This window comes from Oenanthe melanoleuca, unplaced genomic scaffold (genome assembly GCF_029582105.1).
Source record: "Oenanthe melanoleuca isolate GR-GAL-2019-014 unplaced genomic scaffold, OMel1.0 S001, whole genome shotgun sequence".
NCBI lineage: Eukaryota > Metazoa > Chordata > Aves > Passeriformes > Muscicapidae > Oenanthe > Oenanthe melanoleuca.
Window position 1 is genome coordinate 6165384 of NW_026612650.1, and position 23995 is coordinate 6189378.

Here is a 23995-nt window from a genome sequence, read left to right on the forward strand (position 1 = left end):
CATAAAAGGGTTCTGACACTGCAAAATGCTTCAGTGCAAATCTTGGAGTTAGCTGCTATCCATTATGCTTTTCAGTTGTTTCACATGAACTATTTTTACCTCAATATTATAACTGATTCTGCAAATGCTGCTCATGTAATTTTTTGTCTGGAATCCTTGTATTTGTTATATGTTGATAACCACTTTTATTTACAGAGTTGTGAACACTATGGCTTTTGAATAACAACTGACAGCATGGCTTTTATGTGCTACACACTTGTTCTCATACAGGTTTACCCAGACCTATTGTGGAAGATAAAAATTGTGAAGATCTCACTGTCATGCCAAATGTTATACCTAAGAAGTTGCTCAGGCTAAGATATCTCTTGACTTGTTTCACAAAAATATATGCTCTCTGCAGAAGCAATTTCAATTAACCTCCTCACAAGATTGTGACGTTCTGCTTTCATGTCCCTCTTGCCATGGAGTTGCTCCTGTTCCTTTGGCAGAAGGTGTCAATCCTCGAGGCCTGACTGCCAATTCTATCTGTCAAACTGATGTTACTCATATTGCAGAATTTGGTTGTTTAGAATATGTTCATGTAACTGTTGACAGTTTCTCATGTTTTTTAATGGCTACCACCTACACAGGAGAAAAAGTTTGTGATGCTACTCGGCATTGGTTCACATGGTTTGCTCTTGGGCTTTCCGGACACTATTAAAATGGACAATGGCCCTGCATATGCTTCTGAACAGATTGCTCAGTTCTTATAACAATGGGGTGTCTCCCACAACACAGGTATCCCTCACTATCCCATGGTTAGGCTATGTTGAACATGCCCACAGAAAATTAAAATCTCTGTTTGAAAAACAAAAGGAGGGGGAGTTGAAGTACCCATATGACTGGTTAGCAAATGCCCTGTACATTCTCAGTTTTCTGAATTGAGATGAAGCTGGCCAAACAGCACACAAAAGGCAATATTCTTTTGATACAAAGGCTCATCCCAGGCCTCTAGTGATGATAAAGGACCCAGTAACAGGGCAGTGGGCAGGACCTGTAGACTTGTTAATGTGGGGAAACAGTTATGCCAGTGTCTCCACAGGTCACCACGTGAAATGGGTTCCTTTGTGGTGTGTGCAACCATTTGTTGCATCATCGGGATTGGTGAAAGTGCTGTGAGTGTCTTACCTCCTACACTGGATGGCACAAACATATGGATCACCCCTGCAAATGCTGCTCACATGGATACTGTGTGCATCTCTATGACAAATCCAGGTGATCCCTTTCCCATGTGCTTGGTAGGGGTGCCCATGGGTGAGAAGCATTTTGGTAAGCTGTATAATGAGAGTGTGCAGCAAAACTGCACAGCCCCAGGTATATTGCAACCCAGGTGGTGGTGACAGGACACCTGCAAAAGACCACAGGATGGGATGAGACATGGTACAAGGATCTGAGAAGGAAGCATCACTCTCCAGCTTTGCCCTTGCAGCCACAGGAACTAGATATGCTAGGGACTTTGCGTGCTTAATACCAGCAATTGGTACTGCTCAGGCTTTAGCTTCTGTAACCAAGCTTGGTTGCTGGCTTGCAACTAGTGCTGCTTTTTCAGCAATGCTAATTGACATTAAATTGGTGCCACATGCAACACTGCAAAACAGGGTGGCTGTTGACTTCTTGCTGTTGGCTCAAGGCCACATCAGCCCAAAGCTATGCTTTGACCAAGCGGGGCCTCATGGCACACAGGTGCCGCTGAGACATTGCCGGGCCTAGTGGAAACAAGGCTCCATTATTGCACAGCAAGGCCTCACGGCACCAAGGAGAGCACTGTGACCCAAGGTAGCCTGGGGGAGCCATGAGCTGGGCCTCATGGAAGCCAGGTGCCACTTGGATAGTGGCAGAGCTCATGGAACTCAGTGTCCATTGTGACACAGCACAGCCTCGTGGAACTTGGCAGACCATTGAATCTCACCTAGAATCTCACAGAGCCAAGGCTCTACTTTGACCAAGGGGGGCCTCATGGGTGTTGGGGGTTGAGTGTTTTTCTATTACTGTGTCAATTTAAAGAATTTTTCCCATTATCATGCCAATGGAGCTGGCTGGATTACACCCAGGACCTTTGATGATTCTAGACAAAAGGGGTAGGTGGGAGCGGCTTCAGAAGGGGTTCTCCTGCTTCCAGAGGAGACTCGTGTTTCCGGTGAGCTCGGAGGAGGATTGCCCCCATCTCCAGCCATGCGGCTGAAGGCAGGAGAGCCAGACCCTCTGCCATCACCTGCCCTGCATCTGCCCCCTGCAGCCTCCTGCCTCTGCAGACACAGCGAATCACCCAGGCACCAACGGTGAGCGAGGAGCTGCCTGCTCCAGCCGCTCCCACCCGAGACCGGCGCGGCCGCAGCCGCCCCTTCCCGCCTCCGCTCCCGCCGAGAGAGAGCGTGCCCACAGCTACAGAAAGGACTGGAACCGAGTAATCTGTTCTGTTTTGTTAGTAATTTTAACAACTGCTGTTGTTTCTGCTGGTACAGTTAGATATATTAGTAAAAGAGCTGTTATTCCTACCCCCTTATCTCTGCCTCAGAGTCCCTGTTTCAAGCAATTATAATACTTTTGGGGAGTGGAATTAAAGTCTCTATTCCAAAGGAAAACTTCTGCCTTTATTGGCAGACACCTGTCCTTCAAACCAGGACACCCCTCCATCCAAATTATTATCATTTTGAAATTAAGAGGCTCTCAGGCAAAGATATTGGAAATAGGAATAACAGTTCTTTACTAGGAAAGTAAAATAGAAATACAGAGAGCAAACCCAAAACACTGACAGAGTAAGAATACAACCTGACATCCCATCAGTCAGGGTGTTGGTCGCAGTCCAATTAAATGGTGGCTGCAGTCCTCCTGGAGTGACAGATGTGGTTCAGCTGAAGCAGTGCTCTTGTAGAAAGGTGCACTTTTCCTCTTAAGATCCAGTGATGATGTGGAAAGGTCCGGTTTTCCTCTGGAATCCAGAGGAAAAAAAAGGGAAAAAAAGGCTTCTTTGGTTTTCAATATCCTAGTTTTTATCTAGGTAGGAAAGGCTTGGCTCCTCCCCCTAGCTAGAGCATCTCCGAATGGGATGATGTAATTTTATCAGTCATGCAGTGGAACTCAATGACCCATTAACAGCCAATATTTTCCTGGAGGAATTATGGGTTGTGGAAAAGATAAAGATGACTGCCCCAGCTGGTTTTAACAGATTGCCCATTAGCAGAGAATATCTCCCAAGGAGATAAGGATCACTGCTCCTCCTGGTTTCAACAGATGATGATAGAATACATACTTTTAGTCACATCCTCTATAGCAACCTAAGACACTTGGATATAGGGAATTCTGGAGGCAGATTCCCAATTTTGGCCATGGGTGCCAGCTTGAGATGGCTGGTTTCTTCCCACAAAAAAGAAAAATTATGGCCCCAGTGTTTCAAAGGCAGATTAGAGGTGGCCCCCAGCTCGTGAAGGAAGCCAGATCTGTCCCTCCTGGCAGATTTCATCTGACAACAATCTTTGCACATAGGGAAATTTGGAGGAGGAATCCCACTTCTGGCCATGGGTCCCTGGAGGAGTTTTCTCCCATATGAAGCCCAGAGCCCCAGTGCTTCAGGAGCAGATGAGAGGCAGCCCTCGACATGCCAAGGTCAGCCAGACCTGTCAGGTGGCACAGAGGAGGCCCAGCCAGCCAAACCTGTTCCATGTTCCCTTGGTTTTGTAGGACCCCACAGTGTCAGCATGGTCTCCTTGGTTCCATGAGGCACTATTGTGTCATCAGGGCCCCTTACTTCCATGAGGTTCTGTAGTGTCTCCATGGTGTCCTTGGACCCACATTGTCACAACTGACCCATGGTTCCATGCGGTTCCGCAGTGTCACCATGGTTGCTGTCAGAGGCTGGATGAGATCAATGTCCCAGACACTTCAGGATGCTCGGAATGCTCGGAATGCCCATGTGGGGCCAGGGCCGGGTCAGGCCTGGGATTGTGGTGGGACAGAGGCCCGACCCCGGCCATGGCCTGGCACAGCTGTCAGTCACACTGCAGGGGGTGGTGTCAACCTTGACTCTGATTGGGCGAGCAACTGGAAGTCCCACCCAAGGGGCGGGCCCATGAAGGCCCAGGGGTTAAAAGCCGGAGCACAAAGTCAGCCCGTGGTCTGGATCCTGTCTTTTCCTGGGGCTCCTCTGTGAGTGATGCTGGAACCTGAGCACTTGGTACCTATATGTATGTTTTTTTATAAATCTTCTGTGCTTCTCTTGTTCCCAATTTCTTCCCTTTCTATTCCTATTTACCTGAAATATTTTTGGGAAACTTAGCATCTTCATGGTTAAGGTTTCCAGGTTAAGTGAAGTTAAGTTAATGCTATGAGAAGAGTTTTATATTGATTTGGGTGTTGTATTAGCCCCTTTGACAAAGTTCCTTGATTGTCTATATTTTGCCAATAAAATTTTGTGTGATTTTGATCTCTCAGCTCAATTCCTTAGAGCATGGTGCTGGTATCACCAAGACTGTGGGTTCGATCCCTGTGTGGTCCATTCACTTCAGAGTGGGACTTGATCCTTGTGATGATCTTTGATGATTCCTAGCAAGAATCTTCTTTGCATTGGGCCATGTTGAGAATATCTGATTGGTGTTTCTCCTGTGCACCAAACTCGAGTAAAGGAACCTTTGGTCACCCCCAGCATTTCAGTGTTCTGGGGTGTTGCAGCCCTGCAGGCTCACAATGGCCTCTTGTTTCCATGAGGTCCCACAGTGTCACACTGGCCTTGGTTCCATGAGCATCTGGAGTGTCACACAGGGTGATGCCATTTGTCCTTGCTGCCCCTCCCATCCCAGTGCCCCAGGAACAGCCCCGAGCCACCCGTGAGGGACAGGCCCTACTGGGCCAGGCCTGGGCTCAGTCCTTGGCCTTTCTGCTGCCTCCAGCCAGCCCAGGCCTTGATCAGCATTGCAGTTCCTGCTCACAGCCTTTGGCTCCTGCAATCCTGCCCTCAAGGATTGCTCTCACCAGTCCCTGGGGAGCCTTTGGCAGTCCCTGCCCTCAGTGGGGCCAGTGATGCTCCAAGGGACTTGGAGTTTTGCTTCTGACTCCTTGAGCAGCTTCTTCAACCTCCTCTCAGTGCCTGAGGTTCCTGGACTCAGCCCCAAATCCACCGTGGGGATCATTAAAATACAGAAAGCACTCGGGAGCTCTTGTCTGCTTTCATCTTCAAAACTCCAAGGCTTGTGCAGCTATTTTGAGTCAGTTTGGCGTTCTTCAAAGGAGGAAGATTTGAAAGTGCATCTCATTACTTCTTTTTTTTTGTTGAGCATGTTTCTATATTCCAGTTCTGAGAAGAGGGGGTAGAAGCATTCTGCAGGTGCTCGTCATGTTGAATGTCCCCTTAGGAGGTCTGGGCATGCAGAAGAATGAGCCCCTTGCAGACTGACCCTGTTTGGACAACCTGCTCCTCACCCCCAGCCTCACCATGCCTGACATCACCCACCTGGGACTGACATCCCTGTGCCCTGCATCAGAACCTTGTCCCCTGAGCTCTGCAGCTGGGTGTCCCAGCCCATTGCACCATGTCCCACCTGCTCTCCTCAGGGCTCTGCCTGCACACAGTCCCAGGAGAAGTTTTCCTGTTTGTGAGGAAAGAATGGAAAAGCCTGAGCAGGGTTCCTGAACAGCAAACCCCACTGAGGAACCACATGCTCAGTACAGGCTGCCTTGAATGATGTCACCTTTCTACAAGGGACAGTGGGACCAGACATGATCTCTGTAAGCAGAATTTTCTGAGCCTTTCAGCAGAACTCTCTGTCGCTCTCCTTTCCCTGTATCTCTGTTGCAGATGGAAATTGCTGGTGCCATTCTCACCTTTAACCCCTCTCTTGAAGGCAGACAGGTGTTCCCAGGTGTGTTAAGCAGGATTTGCTCAGTGTTTCCACAAAATGTTTGTGTTTCTCAGGGAATAAAGGACCCATTTTGACACTGAGGAGGCAACATGGAAGCAAGGAGTCAATTGTGACACTTGGTTCCCATGGAACCAAGGGCCCATTGTGACACAGCAGGGCCACATGGATCCAGTGGTCCATTGTGACACTGAGGATCCACGGAGACCATGGCAACAGAGCTGGAACCCCATGGAACCAAGGAGTCCATGGTGTCCCAATGGGGCTGCATGGACCCAATTGTCCATTGTTACCCTGCCCATCCAAGGAGTCCATCTTGACACCACAGAAGCTCATGGAACAAGGTAGGCCATGGTGACACTGCAGAACTTCATGAAACCAAACATCCATTGTGACCCAGCAGGGCATCATTGGAACCAAGGAACTGCTGCTGACAGTGCAGAAACTGATGGAACCAGGGGCTGTTGTGGCTCTGCAGAACCAGCACAGCTGCTGCACCTTGTCCCCTGGCCCTTGGGAAGTGAATGTGGTAAGCTGGGTGGGCAGGGGAATGTGGGCAGTGGTGTGGCCAGTAGGTTTGGTCAGTGGAGTGTGGTCAGTGGATGTGGGAAGTGGGTGTGGGCAGAAGATGTGGTCAGTGGTTGTGGTCAATGGAGGGGTGCCCAGTTGAGTGGTCATTCATTGTGGTCAGTGGATGGGGTTAGTGGATGTATTCAGTGGAGGTATGGTCATTTGAGGGACGAGTGGGGTGCAGTCAGTGGGTGTGAGCAGTGGAGAGTAGTCAGTGGGTGTGGTCATTTGGGGTGGTCAGTGTGTTTGTTCAGTTTGGATGGTCATTGTGGTATGGTCAGTGGGAGTGGTGCATGTGTGGGCAGTTGAGGTGTGGTCAGTGGTTGTGGTCAGTGGCGGTGTGGTCAGTCTGTTGTCAGTGGGTGTATTCAGTGGGTGTGGGCAGTGGGTGTGGGCAGTGGCATGTGATCAGTAGCTGTGGTCAGTGGACACGGACAGTTGGGAGGTTGCTGAGGGGTGGTAAGTAGGTGTGGGCAGTTGGGTGGTCACTTGGTGTGGTCATGGGTGGTGGTCATTAAGTGGGGTCATTGGGTGCAGTCAGTGGCAGAGTGGTCAGTGAGTGTGGTGAGTGAGTGTGGTCAGTGGGTGTGGAGACCAAGAAAGGCATTCACAGTCAGGGAAAGCAGCTCCTGCTCTTTTCCCTGGGTCAGCTCTGTGCTCTCTCCCTGTCTGTCAGCCTTTTGGTCACTCCCACCTGTTTCCCTCTTGGCCCTTTGCTCCAACCCCACCCTTGTGACACCCCCATGGCCCCTGGTAATTGGTCTCTGATGCTCTTCCCCGCCTGTTCATCCCATGTATTTAACCTGGACCCTTACAAAGTACGTGGCCTTTGTTCTCTGAACCATGGACGGTGCACACGTGTGGCTGAAATAAATATCTCTGTGAAGCCCCTGCAAAGGCCCTTCCTGCTTCTTACTTGCTGTCACCCTAAACAACATCAAACGCAACAAACGGGGTGCAGGCAGTGGTGTGTGGGACAAGGGTGTGGTCAGTGGGTGTGGTCATTAGCCAGGTCCATGTGGTTTGGTCAGTGGAGGTGGTCATTGTGTTTGGTCAGTGGGTACTGTCGGCAGGTGTGGGCATTGGTGTCTGGGCAACGGCGTTGGTCAGTTGGTGTGGTCATTGGGGGTGGTCAGTGGTTGCAGTCAGTGGATGTGGACAGTTTGTGAGTAACAGGGGTGTGGTCAGTTGGTGTGCTCAGTGGGGGTGGTCAGTGGAGTGGCCCATTGCTGTGGTAAGTGGGTGCTGTCAGTGGGCATGGTCATTGGGGTGGTCACTGGATTTGGTCAGTGGGTGTGGTCCCTGGTTGTGGGCAATGGCTGTGGGCAGTGGTGTGTGATCAGTGGGTGTGGTCAGTGAATGTGGTCAGTTGGGTAGTCGGGTGGTGGTGGTCACTTAGGGGGTCTGGGGTTTGGTCATTCGTGTGGTCAGTGGGGTGTGGTCAGTGGGATTGTCATTGAGGTGGTCATTGGTGTGTAGTCAGGGTGTGTGGTCATTTGGTGTGGTCAGTGGGTGTACGGTCAGTTGGGCAGTCATTGGGGTGTGGTCAGGGGTTCTATCAAGTGGGTGTGGTCCATGGAAGTGGTCAGTCAGTATGGTCAGTAGATGTAGTAGGTTTGGATGTTCAATAGGGGAGGGGTCAGTGTTTGTGGTCAGTGGATGTGGTCAGTTTGGTTTTAGTTGGGGTGTGGTCAGTGGTTAAGGTCAGTGGGGGTGTGCTCAGTGGGGGTTCGGTCAGTTTGAGGGTCTTTGGGGTAGAGTCAATTGCTGCAGTCAGTGGGGGTGGTCAGTGGGTGTGAGCAGTGCAGAGTGGTCAGTGGGTGTGGTCAGTGGGTGTGGGCTGTGGATGTGCTGAGTGGGAAAATTTGGTGGGGTGTGGTCATTGCGGCTGTGGTCAGTTGGGTAGTCAGGTGGGGGTGGTCACTGAGATGGTCAAAGGGCTGTGGTCAGTGGGTGCAGTCATTGGGAGTGGTCGGTGGGTGTACAGTCAGTTTGGGGGCCACTGGGTCAGTGGGTGCAGTCAGCAAGTCTGGTGGGTGTGGTCAGTGGGTGTGAGCAGTGCAAAGTGCTCATAGGGTGTCGTCAGTGGGAGTGGTGAGTGGGAAAATTCAGTGGGGTGTGGTCAATTGGGGTATGGGCATTGGTGTCTTGGCAATGGGTGTGGTCAGTGGGGTGTGGGCAGTGGGGTGTGGTCAGTGAGGTGTGGTCAGTGAGTGTGTACTTTTGGGGTGGTCATTGGGAAGGTGCTTGGCCAAGGCAAAAGGAGGCTCCCTGTGTGCCCTGCTCCCCTCTCCCTGAGCTCCTGAGAGCTCTGCAGCCCCTGCTGCCATCCCATCTGCCCAGGCCAGCACAACAGCCCCGGCCTTGGGGCCCTGCAGAGCTGCTCCTGCTCCAGGCCCAGGGCCCATCCCAGAGCTGGGGCAGCCACAAAGCTGTGCCCATTTCTGTTCATTCCTGCTCTGATGAGGATGCATCCTCAGCCACTTGGAGGATGCTGAAGAATTTTACTTCTCCCGAGGCCTCTTTTTTCTTGAGCTCTTCAGTTCAGGAATTCAGTGGCAAAGACTCATAAACATTTGTTCAAAACAAAAAAAAAACCCTGGGAATAATTTACATTTTCAATTCCTCTATGAATACTTAGAAATATTTCACAAGTGTATTCCAAGTCAATATACTGTCTTGAAAATAATGCAGAGAAATGGATTTTGTTTTGTTGTCTTTTCCTGTTTCTAGACTGATATCAGAAATGCCCAAGAGATATTGACCCCCAGAACCTTCTAATGCAGTCTGAATAGAGATGACAATTAAGACCCATCATGGCTGACAATCAATCATGTATTGTCATTGTCCTCCCTCCCATCATTTCCCTCATTCAACCCCTGGGACTCCTATGGATCAGGAATGGTGTGGCCAGCAGGACCAGGGCAGTGATTCTTCCCCTGTGCTCAGCACTGGTTGGGCAGCACCTCGAGTGCTGTGTCCAGTTCTGGGCCCCCCAATTTAGGAAGGACATGGAGGTGCTGGAGCGTGTCCAGAGAAGGGCAACAGGGCTGTTGAGGGGTCTGACACTCAAGTGCTATGAGGAGGGGCTGAGGGAGCTGGGCCAAGAAGAGAAGTCTCAGGGGAGATTTCATCACTCTCTACAACTCCCTGACAGGAGGGTGCAGCCAGGTGGGTGTCAGGCTCTTTTCCCAAGAAACTGTGACAGGACAAGAGGACACAGCCTTAAGCTGCACAAGGAAACATTTAGGCTTGATATTAGGAAATATTCTTCACAAAAAGGGTGATTTGGCATTGGAATTGGCTGCCCAGGGAGGTGGGTGAGTGGATATGGAAAGACTGGATGTGGCACTGAGTACCATGGTCTGGGTGACAAGGTGTTGTTGAGTCACAGGTTGGACTTGATGATCTCCAAGGTCTTTTCCAGCCTGGGTGATTCTGTGGTGATTGTGACACTGCAGGCCCTGGGGAAGCAAGGGGCCACTGTGACACTGCAGGGCCTCGTGGAACTGAGAGGACCATGGTGACACTGTGTACGACATGGCACCACAGAGCCAAGGGGCCACTGTGACACTGTGGGGCTACATGGAAGCAAGGAGTCCATGGTGACAGTCTGGGTCCTAGTGGAACCACAGAGGCCACTGTGACACTGCAGGGCCTCGTGGAACCAAGGGGCCATTGTGCCACTGCAGAACCAAGGAGAGCCTTGTGAGGGCCTGGGGCCAATGGAATCAAGGGACCATTGTTCCATTGCAAGGACTCTTGGAACTAAGGGAACAATTGTGACACTGTGGTGCCCCATGGAGCCAAGGGTCCTTCGTGACACTGCAGGATCTTGTGTAACCAGGGCTCCACTGTGACACTGCAGCACCAAGGAATTCATGGTGGCACTCGGAGGCCTCATGGAACCAAGAGGCCACTGTGACCCTGCAGGGCCTTGTGGGACCATGCAGAGCATTGTGACAGAGCAGGACCTCGTGTGATGATGGGGCCACTGTGACACTGCAGGGAAAATGGAACCAAGGGGCCAGTGTTGCTCCTCAGGGACTCATGGAATGAAGGAAACATGTTTGACACCATGGTGCCCCTTGTGACCAAGAGACCATTGTGACACTGTGGAACCTCATGGAACCAGGGATGCACTGTGGCACTGCAGGGCCCAAGGATACAAGGGACTTTGTGACACCACGGGGTCCCATGGAACCAGAGGGACATTGTGACACCTCATGGAATTGTGAGGACTCATGGAATCATGGAGACCATTATGATACTCCAGGGCCATATAGGACTGTGATGACACCAAGCTGGGTGTGAGTGTGGATCGACTGGAGGGACCTGGACAGGCTGGATCCAGGGCCCAAATCCAACAAGGTGAGGTTTAACAAGACCATGTGCTGGGTCATGAACTTTGGCCACAACAACCCCTGCAGTACTCCAGGCTGGGGACAGAGTGACTGGACAGTGGCCAGGCAGAAAGGGACCTGGGGGCACTGATGGACAGCAGGCTGGACATGAGCCAGCAGTGTGCCCAAGCGGGCAAGAATGCCAATGGAACCTGGATGCCTTTGGCATTCAATGGCCTGGATCAGGAATGGTGTGGCCAGCAGGACCAGGACAGTGATTCTTCTCGTGTGCAGCAGAGCTGAGGCTCGACCTTGAGTCCTAATTCTGTTCTGGACCTCCCCAATTTAAGACAGACATGGAGGTGCTGGAATGTGTCCAGAGAAGGGTAACAAGGCTGGTGAGGGGCCAGGAACAAGAATCTTGTGAGGAGTGGCTGAGGGATCTGGGGATGTTTATCAAGGAGGAGACTCAAGGGAGACAAGATGGTGTCAGGGCACAAGTTGAACTTGATGATCTCCAAGGTCTTTTCCAGCCTGGGTGGTTCTAGGACTCTCTGAAACCACCCTTGAAGCAGCTGCAGGATGAGCCCTGGGCCTCCTCTTCAGAAGGTCCAGCAGCCCAGGTCCCTCAGCTTCTCCACACAGGCCCAAAGCCCATTCTGCCAGTCCTGCAGAGCCTCTCCAGCCCCTCCTCACTGCCCAGAACAGGGAGCCCCACACCCAGACACACCAGCCCAGATGTGTCCCCCTGGCCTGTGGTGCCTCTGGCAAGGGAACAGCACAAGGCACTGCAGGAGCCTGCAGACAATTCCTGAAGCACTTGTAGGATGATCCTGCTCCCCAAGGGACATTCCCATCGTGCCAGCTCAGGAAATGAAATGGGAAGTGGAGAGAGAGAGAAAAGAGCAAACAAGGATGGGCTGTTTGCAGGGGAGGGAAGATGGGGATGAGCAAGAGGAAGAAATTTCTTTCAGGAAGAGTAAAGAGAGCAAAGGTGAAGCAAAGGAAATGCCTGGGGCAATTTGGGGTTGCCAGGCAGCCCTGCTCTGCGCAACAACATCTGCAGTGGGACAGGAAACTCACAGATCATGGGAACAAACTTTCAGGCTGACTGCAGAGGCCACGACAAACCTGAGTGGTTTCCCTCCCATCCCCAGCCCTTGCTGGCCCCAGGGGCTGATGGCATTTGTGCTCACTCAGCTCCATCTCCCCACAGCAGCACCATGGGGGTGCTGACGCCTGCTCTGTGCAGTGCAAACAGGGGCTCCTGAGCCAGTGCTGCCATGTCTGTGCCTGCAAGGATGCGGCACCTGTGGGGGAGAGGCCAGGGCTGCAGAGGGGGGATGTTGTTGGCAGGTGCATGAGGATGCTCTGGGACGCTGCCCTGGGCTGTCCAGCGCAGTGGGGATGGATCAGCCCCTGCTCTGCTGCTCCTTGCCAGGGTCTCCCCCTTGCAGGGCCCTTGCAGAGCACCAGCCATACTGTTTGCCCCCAGCCTGCCCACGGCCAGCCTGAGGCTGCTCACGGGGGTTTTCTCTGCTCAGCATTGGCCTGGCCAAGTGTTGTGGAGAGAGCCTGGCCAAGGAGCCTGGAGCCCCCATGGCCTGTCCCTGCTGCAGCCCCGGCACTGCCACCCCCAGGGCAGTGGAGCCATGCAGTGTCACAATCATCACAGAATCACAGAATCACCCAGGCTGGAAAAGACCTCTGAGTGCATCAAGTCCAAGTTGTGACTCAACACCACCTTGTCACCCAGCTCTCAGGCCCTGCAGCAACACAAGTGGCAGGAGGGCAGCGGGGCAGTGGCATGGGAGCAGCACTGGCAACACCAAGTGCTGCTGCTGCTGGGCACAGCTGGTGTGCCAGCACTGATCTGCCCCAGCTCTGCACACGGACATTGCTGCTGCAGCTCCAGAGAAGGTAACAAAAGGGGCATCTCTGGCAAAAACTTTGCTTTGATAGATGTCTTTTATTTCATATAAAGTCACCAAGTACGCAGCTCCTCATTGACAGAATCTGTGGGTCACAGGGAATGTGGAGACAAATCAAATGTGCAATGGCACAAATAATAACATTGCTTTATGGACAATATGAAAAAAAAAAGCATAAAAGAATCCCACAACCAAACCAACAAGAAGTATGAAAGATGACTTTTATTACTGGTGATTTACAGAAATTTGCCAGCAATCTAATGCCCCTGAAAGCATCGATTCATCAGTCTCCACACTGCAGCCTTGAGCTCCTGGTTCCTCAGGCTGTAGATGAGGGGGTTCAGGGCTGGAGGCACCACTGAGTACAGAACTGACAATGCCAAATCCAGGGATAGAGAGGACATGGAGGGCGGTTTCAGGTTGGCAAATGTAGCTGTAATGACAAAAAGGGAGACCACAGCCAGGTGAGGAAGGCAGGTGGAAAAGGCTTTGTGCCGTCCCTGCTCAGAGGGGATCCTCAGCACGGCCCTGAAGATCTGCACATAGGAGAAAAGAATGAATACGAAACAACCAAATACCAAACAAGCACTAACAGCAATGAGCCCAAGTTCCCTGAGGTTGGAGTGTGAGCAGGAAAGCTTGAGGATGTGTGGTATTTCACAGAAGAACTGGCCCAGGGCATTGCCCTTACACAGGGGCAGGGAAAATGTATTGGCTGTGTGCAGCAGTGAATAGAGAAAGGCACTGGCCCAGGCAGCTGCTGCCATGTGGGCACAAGCTCTGCTGCCCAGGAGGGTCCTGTAGTGCAGGGGTTTGCAGATGGACACGTAGCGGTCGTAGCACATGATGGTCAGGAGGGCAAATTCTGCTGCAATGAAAAAGGCAAAGAAAAACACCTGTGCAGCACATCCTGAGTAGGAGATGTCCCTGGTGTCCCAGAGGGAATTGTGCATGGCTTTGGGCACAGTGGTGCAGATGCAGCCCAGGTCAGTGAGGGCCAGGTTGAGCAGGAAGAAGAACATGGGGGTGTGCAGGTGGTGGCCGCAGGCTACGGCGCTGATGATGAGGCCGTTGCCCAGGAGGGCAGCCAGGGAGATGCCCAGGAAGAGGCAGAAGTGCAGGAGCTGCAGCTGCCGCGTGTCTGCCAATGGCAGCAGGAGGAAGTGGCTGATGGAGCTGCTGTTGGACATTTGCTGTGTCTTGGCATTGGGTACTGCTGTGGGGAAAAGGACACTGAAGAGTTAGATACCTGTAACCAAAATCAAAGCTATTTCCCATACACCCTTCCCTGAACACCCTTTTGTGTTTAAGACTTCTGATGTTTTCTTTATAAGCTCTCCCTGTGTCTCTCTTGGTATTCTTGGATATCAAAACCTCTGCATTTTTCCTATGCTGAGGGAAAACAGAGCAAAATCTGTGAGGCAAAGTGGTGAGTGGAAAGTAAAGGGAGATGGTCTGTTATTCTGACCTTTTCATAGTTTCTATGGGTTTTATCCTTTCTCAGGTGGAGAGCTTCCCTTAACAAATTACCAGGTATTGCTAAGAGCAGGTGAATCCACCACAGTCAAGCTCCACCTTTATATCCAAGGACTTAAGTTGCTCATTTCACCACCCCAACAGCATTTTCACTGTCAGAACACCTCTGCCTTTACCCACAGGTCTTTCAGATAACACAAAGATGATCAGTTCAGGTTGGCATCCTGAATTGAATCGCCCTGCTTGGAAGGAAATCTCAGGGACACTTCCAAGTGTCCCAATGATGACATTGGATTCAGGGAGATGCAGCTCCTTCCCTGGCTGCACTGACAGCATTGCCCACAGCTGGGCACTGGGGACAGCATCACCCTGAGCCAGCTGTGCCCCCTCCCAGAGACCCCAGTGCTGGGCAGCTGCTCCCCGCCCTGTGCTCTGCAGAGGGAACTGGGCCTGGGGCTGCATAGCTGCCCCACGGCTCTGCTGCAGCTCTGCCTGCACATGAGGGGCTTCACCCCTTGGACCCCCAACCCTGAGGGCAGAGGTTTGGCTGGGGGACAGGAGGGAGGGGGCTTGTTCAGAGGGAGGGGCTGCACTGCAGGGCATCCTATGGAGATCACTAAACTCCCCCTGCCAAAACATTTCTGGGTTTGTTCTCTCTCATTCCCTGATCTCTCTGTCTCCTGGAGATATTCCATCTGCAAATGTTTCCCTGTGCCTGATCCCTTCCTGCCAGCACTCACAAATCCTGAATCTCTGTGCGCTCTCCTTGGCCCTACAGAACCCTGCCTGTTTGCTGGGCACTGGCTGTGGCAGGTTCTGTTTGCAGCTTGGAGAAAGTCCAGGTCAGACTGAGCCTGATGGGTCCAGCAAAGAGGATGCTGGTGCTGTCCATGGGCAGAGGAGTGGCTGAAAGCACATCAGGAATCTCCTGTGAACCTACTGATCACTAAATATTGCAGTTTGGATGTTTCAGGAATTTTCCAAAATTCATAACACTTTTAATATTTTTCTGCCCCTCCCTGCCATTGTCCAATAGCAGGAAACTTAAAACAAAATCTTAGAAAAATTTCTTCATTTTTGTAAAAATTCTTGTTTGGAAATGTTCTATGACTGATTAGAAACCCTCATCATGTCAAAGTTTCATGGGCATTTCACCTCCCCTGCACCAGAAATACTCAGAGAATTGTACTCACTGAGTCTGTAAGCATTGGGATGTTCCGACTTTAGGAGATTACTCCAGGAGCTGCAGCTGCATTGTTCTGCAGCCAGAGGCTTCCTGTGTCAAGGGCTGGGAGTGATTCTGCCCCAGTCACTTCTGAGCATCTTCCCAGCCCTGACTGATTGAAGCTCTCTGTGCCTCTGTGCTATGCCTGGGGTGTCTGCAGGCAGTGCCCCAGCCCTGCTGGGCTGGGAGAAGAGCTGCTCAGCAAGAGAAATTCATTTTTGAAGCTCTTCTTGGTTTCCAGGATTACCCTCTGTGCCAGGAGCCAGGCCCAGCTGAGCAGGACAGACACAGGACTTTAATGACCCTCTCAGGGCTTTGCTGTTATTTGCATCTGACCCAGTCCCTCAGAGAGTGCTCAAAAAACTTCTCAAGAACTCAAAATTAAATTGAAACTCCAAAATTTCTTTAAGTTTTAATGGGTCCCACTGAGGGACAGGACTGAGAAAGTGTCCCTAGGTTCCAGTTAGAGCAGAACACTGGAGGCAGTGATGACACGTGGGGACAAGCAAAGGAAAGGTGCCTCTGATACTGAGAAAACCTGGATGTGTTTCATGAATCCAAAGGGCCAAGCTCCATGAAACAAAGGGGCCATTCTGATAATGCCAGGCCTCATGGAACCAAGGGGCCAATTGTGTCACGGTGGGGCTTCATGGAACCAAAGGTCCATTGTGACATTGCAGGACCTCATGGAACAACAGAGACTGTTGTGACTCCTTGGGAACCCCTGGAGCCGAGGGGCCATTGTGGCACTGCAGGGCCTTGTTTAACCAAGGGGCCATTTTAGCACAGCAGGGCCCCATGGAATCAAGAGGACCATAGAGACACTGTGGGGTTCCATGAGATGAAGGGTCCATTCTGACCCCGTGGAACCAAGGAGACCATTGTTACACTACAGGGCACCACGGCACCAAGGAGGCTGTTTTGAAGCAGTGGGGCTTCATCGAACCATGGAGACCATGATGACTCTTTGAGGCCTGAGGACCATTGTGTCACTGCAGGGACTCATGGAACCAAGGGCACAATGGTGGCACAGTGAGGCTCCAGGGGACCAAGGGGACATCCTTACATTGCAGAACCAAAGGAATATTGTGACACTAGGGGGCCTTGTGGGCCAAGGGGCAATTGTGGTACTATGTGGAACTGTTATGAGTGGATGTTGGGGTTTAGATAAGTCCCTGCCCTTTTTCCAGGCCTCTGGCAGCAGGCAGTAGCTTTATGGAGGTGGTCAGCACCCCAAAACCTACTCTTACTCCCAAGTTCTTTAATAATGGCTTTTTGGTCTATTATAGAATTAATTATTCCTTTAATAGAAAGAAAGTGGATAGACATAAATCTTAAAACATACTAATACTACACAGGAATAAAGACAAAAGAGACTTCTAGCAGGTATATAGAGCATGATGTTCAAGGTACTTATTAATGTTACAGTTAGTGAAGAAATAATATAACTTAGTGTTCAATGTATCTTAATATCCAATTGCTGGTGGGGTCTCATCTCTATCGAGGTCCTTTCCCTCAATCCCCAGCGAAGTAACCATGGAATCTGTGTCCAAACTACAGGAAGAAGTCCTTTACATCTTCAGGGTGTGCATGTTGCAGTTTCTGCCTTTGTGAAAACTTGTACGTCTTTTACAGTTTGTAAAACAGTGTCTCTCAGTCAAGAATATTTCTTTTATCTTGTTCCACATTGTCTCTCCAGATGAAGATGTTGATTCTTAGCTGAGGCCTGAGCCCTTTTGGCACCAGAGATGGTGCCTTGCTGGGCCTCTCACCCGGGTTATCTCTTTATGCACTGACTGTCTGTGGTAGGGGTGGGTACATGTCCTGCCACAGGCACCACTGAACCAAGGAGACCCTTGTGACACTGCAGCCCCATGGAACTGAGGGCTCATGTGACAGTGGGGGACACCATGGAACCAAAGGCTGAATGTGACATCGTGGAGCTTCACGGAATACTGGAGACCACTGTGACACTTCAAGGCCTTGTTGAATTAAGGGGCTCTTCTTGATCTATTGGAAGCAAGGAGACCATTGTGACACTGCAAGGCCTCATGGAAGCAAGGGACAGTTGTTACACTGTGGGGCCCCAAGGAAGCAAAGGGCCAGTGTGACACAGCTGGGCATTGTGCAGCCACAGGGCCATTGTGATCCTGAGAAGTCCAGTGGAACCAAAGGACCCTTGTAACACTGCAGGACAACATGGAACCACAAAGACCATCGTCAATGTCTGAGGGTCTCTTGGTGCCCGAGACCACTCAGATGGACATAGGAGGGTGGTTCAGGGCGCAGGGTATTCTTGAAGCTGCCGAAGAGAGACTGCAGGAGACAGTCGTCTGGTCTCAAGGTTTGTTTATTATTTGTTATCTATAAAGTGTTCTTGCTCACAAGCAGCAGTCTGGTCACCACCGTGTCCAGGACGAAAGTCTGCCCACGAAAGGCAGGACTTATCTTTTATACTCTAAACTACGTATTCTATGTTTACAATAGCTTTCCAATACTACAATATCTTATTACTATGTCCAGTTTTGTCCCCAACCAATCTGTGATTCCCAGCATCCCCCACCAACATGGAGAACAAGAAGAAGAAGAAGAAAGAAGACACCACACCCCAATTCCTCCATCTTGGCCTCGTGGTTGATAATATAAACAATCCCAAAAATTACTTTTTCTACATGCTAACTATCCAATTCACACTCTAGTTTCCCTTAAAGCTTGCATTTCCTCTCTGAGAGAAGGCAGATGTTCCCATGGATCTGGATCCAGCTCTAGGACCCCCCTGGCTCTATTCGGGGGTCTGACAGGGGGGTTCTCGCACCCACAGAAAGTCCGGAGGGACTCCCTGGACCCCCACAGCCATAGTGACACTCTGCAGCCTCATGGAACCAAGGGGCCATTGTGTCACTGTGCAGTCCCATGGAACCAAGGAAACTATTCTGACACTGCAAGGAATCATGAAAGGAAGGGACCCCTGTGACACTGCAGGGCCCCATGGAAACAAGGGGCCAGTGTGACACTGTGGGCTTCCATGGATCCAAGGATACAGGTAACTGATCTGGTTGGCTTGGCCTGACTGATCCAACTGACCTTGGCTTGTCAAGGGTCTCTTCTCATGTGCCCCTGAAACACTGTAGCTCTGGGCATTCCTTCAAATGGAAAAGAACTGTCCTCCTTTTCCAGACGTCCATGTCCAAAATGGGATTCCACCCCAGTATTTCCCAAAATATTCAGAAATTATTCCTAGACAAAGACTGCCATTACAAACAACTCTGGCTGCCCTTTGTTTCCTGAGAGCAACCTGCTTCCAGCACTGGGGCCATGAGCTGTCCTTGCTATGGAAAAGATCTGTTCTTCCTGCCCAGGCATCCATGGCCAAGCCAAAACTTATACTTCTCCCCCAACATTCCCTACATACAAGGGTTTCTCCCAGACGGAAAAAGCTGCCAGAACAGACAAGTCTGTCTGACCTTGGCCTCTGGTGGTCGCCTCTAATTTGCCCTGAAATACTCTGGGACTCTATGCTTTCCTTCCTATGGGAAAAAACTGGCCTTCTCATCCAGGTGCTCATGGCTGAAATTGGGATTTGACCCTCAAAATTCTGTATATCCATGGGTTGCTCCCAGATGAAAGCTTGGCAGGACAGATGGGTCCGTTGGCTACTGCTCATCTGCCCCTGAGGCACTGGGGCTCCATGCTTGCCTTCCTATGGAAAAGAGCCATCCTTCTCTCCAAAATGCAGATTCCACATTTCAAATTCTGTATATCCAAGGACTGCTCCCAGACAAACCAGTCAGGACAGACAGGTCAGGCTTGCTTTAGCCTCTAGTGGCTGCTGTTCATCAGCCCACAAGACACTGGGGCTCTGTGGTCTCCTTCCTGTAGAGACCATGGTGACACTGTCGGGTCTTGTGAAACGAAAGGGCCATTGTGACAATGTGGAGACCCCATGGAACCATGGAGAAAATTGTGGCACTGTAGGGTACCATGGATCCCAGGGACCATTGTGACAATGTGGAACCTCGTGGAACCAAGGACATCACTGTGGCACTGCTGGGCCGCAGGGTCCCAAGGGGCCGGTGTGAAGCAGCAGGGCTTTGTGGAACCAAGAGGCCATTGCTGCGTTACAGGGCCTGGTGCAGCCAAAGGGCCGTTGTGATCCTGCAGGGCACTGTGGATCCATGGAGACCACTGTGACATTGCAAGGCCCCATGGAATCATGGAGACCATTGTGACACTGTGGGGCACCATGGAATTAAAGGGCCATTGTGACCCTGCAGAAGGAAGGAGAACACTGTGACACTCTGGGGCTTCATGGAACCAAGGGGACATGGAACAGCTCTGGCTGGTTTTGCTTCCCGGGAGCCACCTGACAGGTCCAGTTGAATTTGGCATGTCAAGGGCTGCTTCTTATCAGTCCCAGAAGCACTCTGGCTTTGTGCTTTCCTTCATATGGAAAAGAGTTGTCCATCTTTCCTGATGCCCATGGCTGAAATTGGTACTGCCCCTAAAAAATTCCCTAAAAGCAAGGATTGCTCCCAGAAAAAAGCTGCCAGGACAACATGGTCTGGCTGGCTTTGGCCTCTGGTGGTCACCTCTCATCTGTCCCTGAAACACTCATGTGGAGACCCAGAAAGGCATTCCCAATTAAAACAAGCCCTGTGCCCTCTCTGTGTCGGTCAGCCTTTTGGTCACTCCCACCCTAATTCCCTGTTGGCCGTTTCACCCCAAGGCCTCCACTGGACACCCCCTGTCCCTTGGCAATTGGTCCCTAAATATTTCCCCACCTGCTGATCCCATGACAAAACCTGGACCCTCACAAGCCCCTTTGCCTTTGTTCCCCTAATGCTGGACGATGCATGTGTGGCTGAAACAAACATCTCTGTAAAACCCTCACAAAGGCCTTTCCTGCTCCTTTACTCATCCTCACCCCAAGCAACATCTAGGTGCAACACACTCAGGCTCTGTTCCTTCCTTGCTGTGGAAAAGAATCAGCTTTCTCGTCCAGGGCCAATCCCCAAAATTGGGATTTAGCCTTTATCCAAGGATTGCTCGCTGATGAAAAGCCAGAACAGACAGATCTGGCTAGACTTGGCCGCTGGTGATTTTCTTAGACTATAAACAGAATGTTTTCATTTGCCATCATCTTGGAGAGGGCACAGAGATATGCCAAGGTAGGCTGTGGAGACCACTGTACAGGGACAAAGGAGCTGTGTGCTCAGTGGAGTGGAGACAAAGGAGACCACAAGAGAGCCCTGGGAGCGCATGAAGGGCAATTCATGAGATGGTGGATCCTTTTGACATAGTAGAGAAGAGGCAGAGAAAGAAAGAATTAATGCCAAAGGCAGCTGAGGAGGCTCAGACTGGACCCAAAGAGAAAGGAATTTCTCTCCAAAGGTAGGGCTGTGGTGCAGCACATCCCCCAAAAAGAGGTCTGGAGCAGCCCAAGGCTTTGTGTGGCCAGGCAGAGGCAGGCAGGATGCAGAGCTGTCAGCAAAGGAAGGAGCCAGCGAGGTGGGGCAGCCGGGGGATGACGACAGCCTGCAGGGACAGAGGCGCAGGGCATGGACACCGTAGGACAGCCTGGGCTGCAGAGGGCACAGGGATGGGCAGCAGCTGAAAGGCCCTGCCAGAGCCAACTGCTGCAGCACTTGGGCCATGGCTGCTGGCCCTGGGCCTGAGGCCAGCAGGGGACAAGTGAGCCTTGCTGTGCGGGGGCCTCATTGCCTCCTTGTCCCTGCTCAGCAGCCTGGCAGGGGCCGCCCCATGGTCCTGCCCTTGGCATTGCACATCCCCAGAGCCCAGTGGCCCGGAAAGAGCCCTGAGCAATGAGGGAAGGACAGGATCTGCCTTGCCAGGGGCTGGGGCTCAGCCTTGGCCCTTTGCATTCCTGAAACACATCCAGGTTTGCTCAGCATCAGAGACACCTTTCCCTTGTTTGTCCCCACCTGTCATCTCTGTCTCCAGTGTTCTGCTCTAACTGGAACCTGGGTGTTGGAATTCAAAATGCAAGGAAGTCTCAGAATGTGGGATCTGTAAGCCAAGACTTGTAACTAAACACAGTTAAGTAGAGAGAAACTTTGCTTTAGAATTTAAAATATAGAAAAAGTAAGCAGTAGTAGTTACAAAGGTAACAAGAAATTTTAGAGTGCAAGAGCATCGGTTTGCGTGTCTGATATAACTGGATAAGAAAGTTCACACTCTACTATGAGTCAATAAGACGAAATATCTTATTATTGAATTAGAAACAGAAATATCACTGAGGGCAGTGTTTGATTTGTTAATAAATCATTAAAAGACCTTGTAGTCATAAGTCTTGTGACTTCTAAGACATGCTGTGACCATCTGTAAGACAAACTTCCCCTTTCTGCCTGAATAGAAAACAGACAAAATAAACCACACTTTCTAAAGCAGCTCAGAAGTCCCATCTCTCTGCTTCATTCAAAAAAAGGAAAACTCCCCACAAAAAAAATGCAACAAATAAACAATAACCTCAAACTTAAAAAATATATACTAAAAACAGTAAACCCACACTTTAAAACTATAATGTAAAAACAATACACCTGCAGCTGGGGACACCTTCTCAGTCATGTCCCTCAGTGAGACCATTAGAACTTCAGGAAACTTTGGACTTTGAATCTGATTTTGAATTCTTGAGAGGTTTCTTTTCCCCCTTTGCCCTATTTTGTCTGACTTGACATCATTGTCATCAATTTTCTGCTCTACTTCAACCCTCAGGAAGTTTTCTCCTTCATATTTATCAGTGGTACTCACTAAAAGTAGGAGAAACTTTGGAGTTTGAATCTGACTTTGAACTCTTCAGAGGTTTCTTCAGCTTCCTCTCAGGGACTGATGTTCAGGGACTCAGCCCCAATCCCCGAGAGGTTCATTGAAGTTCTTGTGCTGTGTCTGTGCTGCTGAGATGGGCTCCTGCCAAAAGAAGCACTGCAGAGAGACAACCAATATTTCCAAAATATTATATGGAGCTCCTTGGCAGCACCAAATGCACCATGGGGCTCATTGGGATCAAGGAACTCTTGACAAACCATGGCTCTGCCTTGATTTCTCTCTGGTTTGGTGCAGTTCATTAGGAATGCGTCCTATAATAGTTATGGAAAAATATTTCAAAGTGCTTCTGAAAAATATCCATTCCTATTTTAAAGGATGGATTTTATTACTGTTCTCTTTAAATCAGAGGTGATTGCAGCATTCTGTGATTAATATTGATCCAGGGTCTCTCCTCAGGAGATCTGGCCTGCTCAGAGAAGCTGTGCCTTAAGGTCTGAGCCAGTGTGGACAGCCTTGCTCCACATTCCCCAACCCCATCCTTTCTGTCCTCACTCACCTGGGACCTGCTTTGCTTGGACAGTTGGCTGCTCTCAGGGAAGGAGGAGTTTTTCCTTTTTGTTATTATTGACGCAATCTAAAACTCCTAATTTTCCCTAGGGAAAACAGACACTCTCCTCAGGTGTGTGCCAGCCCAAGGTGCTACCAAGGAGGTTCAGCACCGGGGATCGGGGCCTCAGGGGTGTGCCTGGAGTCGGCGCCATCTTTCCTTTCTGCCTATAACTCCCGTCATGCCCCGCGGCCCCATGGAGCCCCATTGGAGCCGGGACTACAATACCCATCATGCCCTGCGCTCCACAGAACACCGGAATCCCCCCCCCATATGTCTGATAGATGTCCTCCAGAACCTCCAGGATCCCTAAGTGTCCCCTCAGCGCCCATTTGGGAACCTCCCAAAAACGTCCCCGAATCCCTGAATGCTCCCAAGGCCACAGATGCTCGTTACAGGAACTTCTGGGAATTCATCTCCTGCCATCCTGAAACAGGTGATTTAAGGATTAAAATAGAATGAAGAATATAACATAGTATCAGTCACTGTGTGCTTATAAGGAAAGGAATGCACGATGTACAACATATAGTATCAGTCACTGTGTGCTTAAATAAAGAAAGGAATGCACGATAAGAGACCCCTGAAGTATAGGAAAGTGTCCCTCTCCATAAAAATGCAAAGTCTGCAACCAAGAGACTACAAGCGCATGCGTGGAAAGACAAGGTGAAAAGTTCAACGAGTGAGGAAGACTTTTACTTCATCGTTTTCTGCCCACAGACTCATTTGAAGACCACCGACTCAATAAACTACGCAGCCGCAATGAATATGCAGCTAATTTCCATACGAAGCGGGGAAACAGGCGGGGCAGATAATCAATATGTATAGGCGATTTAGAATATGCATGTACTTCCTGGATAAATAGAAGGTTAGAAACATGTAAGGTACGCAGGATTTGGGAGGATGCTCTCCCCCTGCGTCCAGCGCTGAATAAAATACGTACCTACTCCACAACTTTACGGGTTGTGAAGTCTATTTTCCGCGCTTCATTTGGCACCCCAGATGGGACCTTCCTGTCTGTCTGCAAGACTGAGCTGAGGGCCGGATGACTCCACGGCGTGCCCTGGGATTTCCTGGAGGAGACCCCGACCCCGGCTCACTTACTGCAGCGACAGAAAGGACCACTGGCTGGCAGATGAAACGGTACGTATTAATTCTGGGGGGTTTGTAAGACA

At 50.6% G+C, this 23995-nt stretch overlaps 2 protein-coding genes across 3 annotated transcripts in view; one reads left to right on the top strand and one right to left on the bottom strand.

Annotated features, from left to right (window-relative positions):
• The window catches only part of LOC130266132 (olfactory receptor 14A16-like), a 540143-nt gene that overhangs the window by 378505 nt on the left and 137643 nt on the right, over positions 1 to 23995 (top strand). The gene's annotated exons all lie outside the window — the stretch shown is intronic.
• Positions 12990 to 13937, bottom strand: LOC130265992 (olfactory receptor 14I1-like). Its single transcript, XM_056515331.1, has one exon. It carries the CDS (start codon positions 13920 to 13922, stop codon positions 12990 to 12992), a length of 933 nt encoding a protein of 310 aa, XP_056371306.1. The 5' UTR covers positions 13923 to 13937.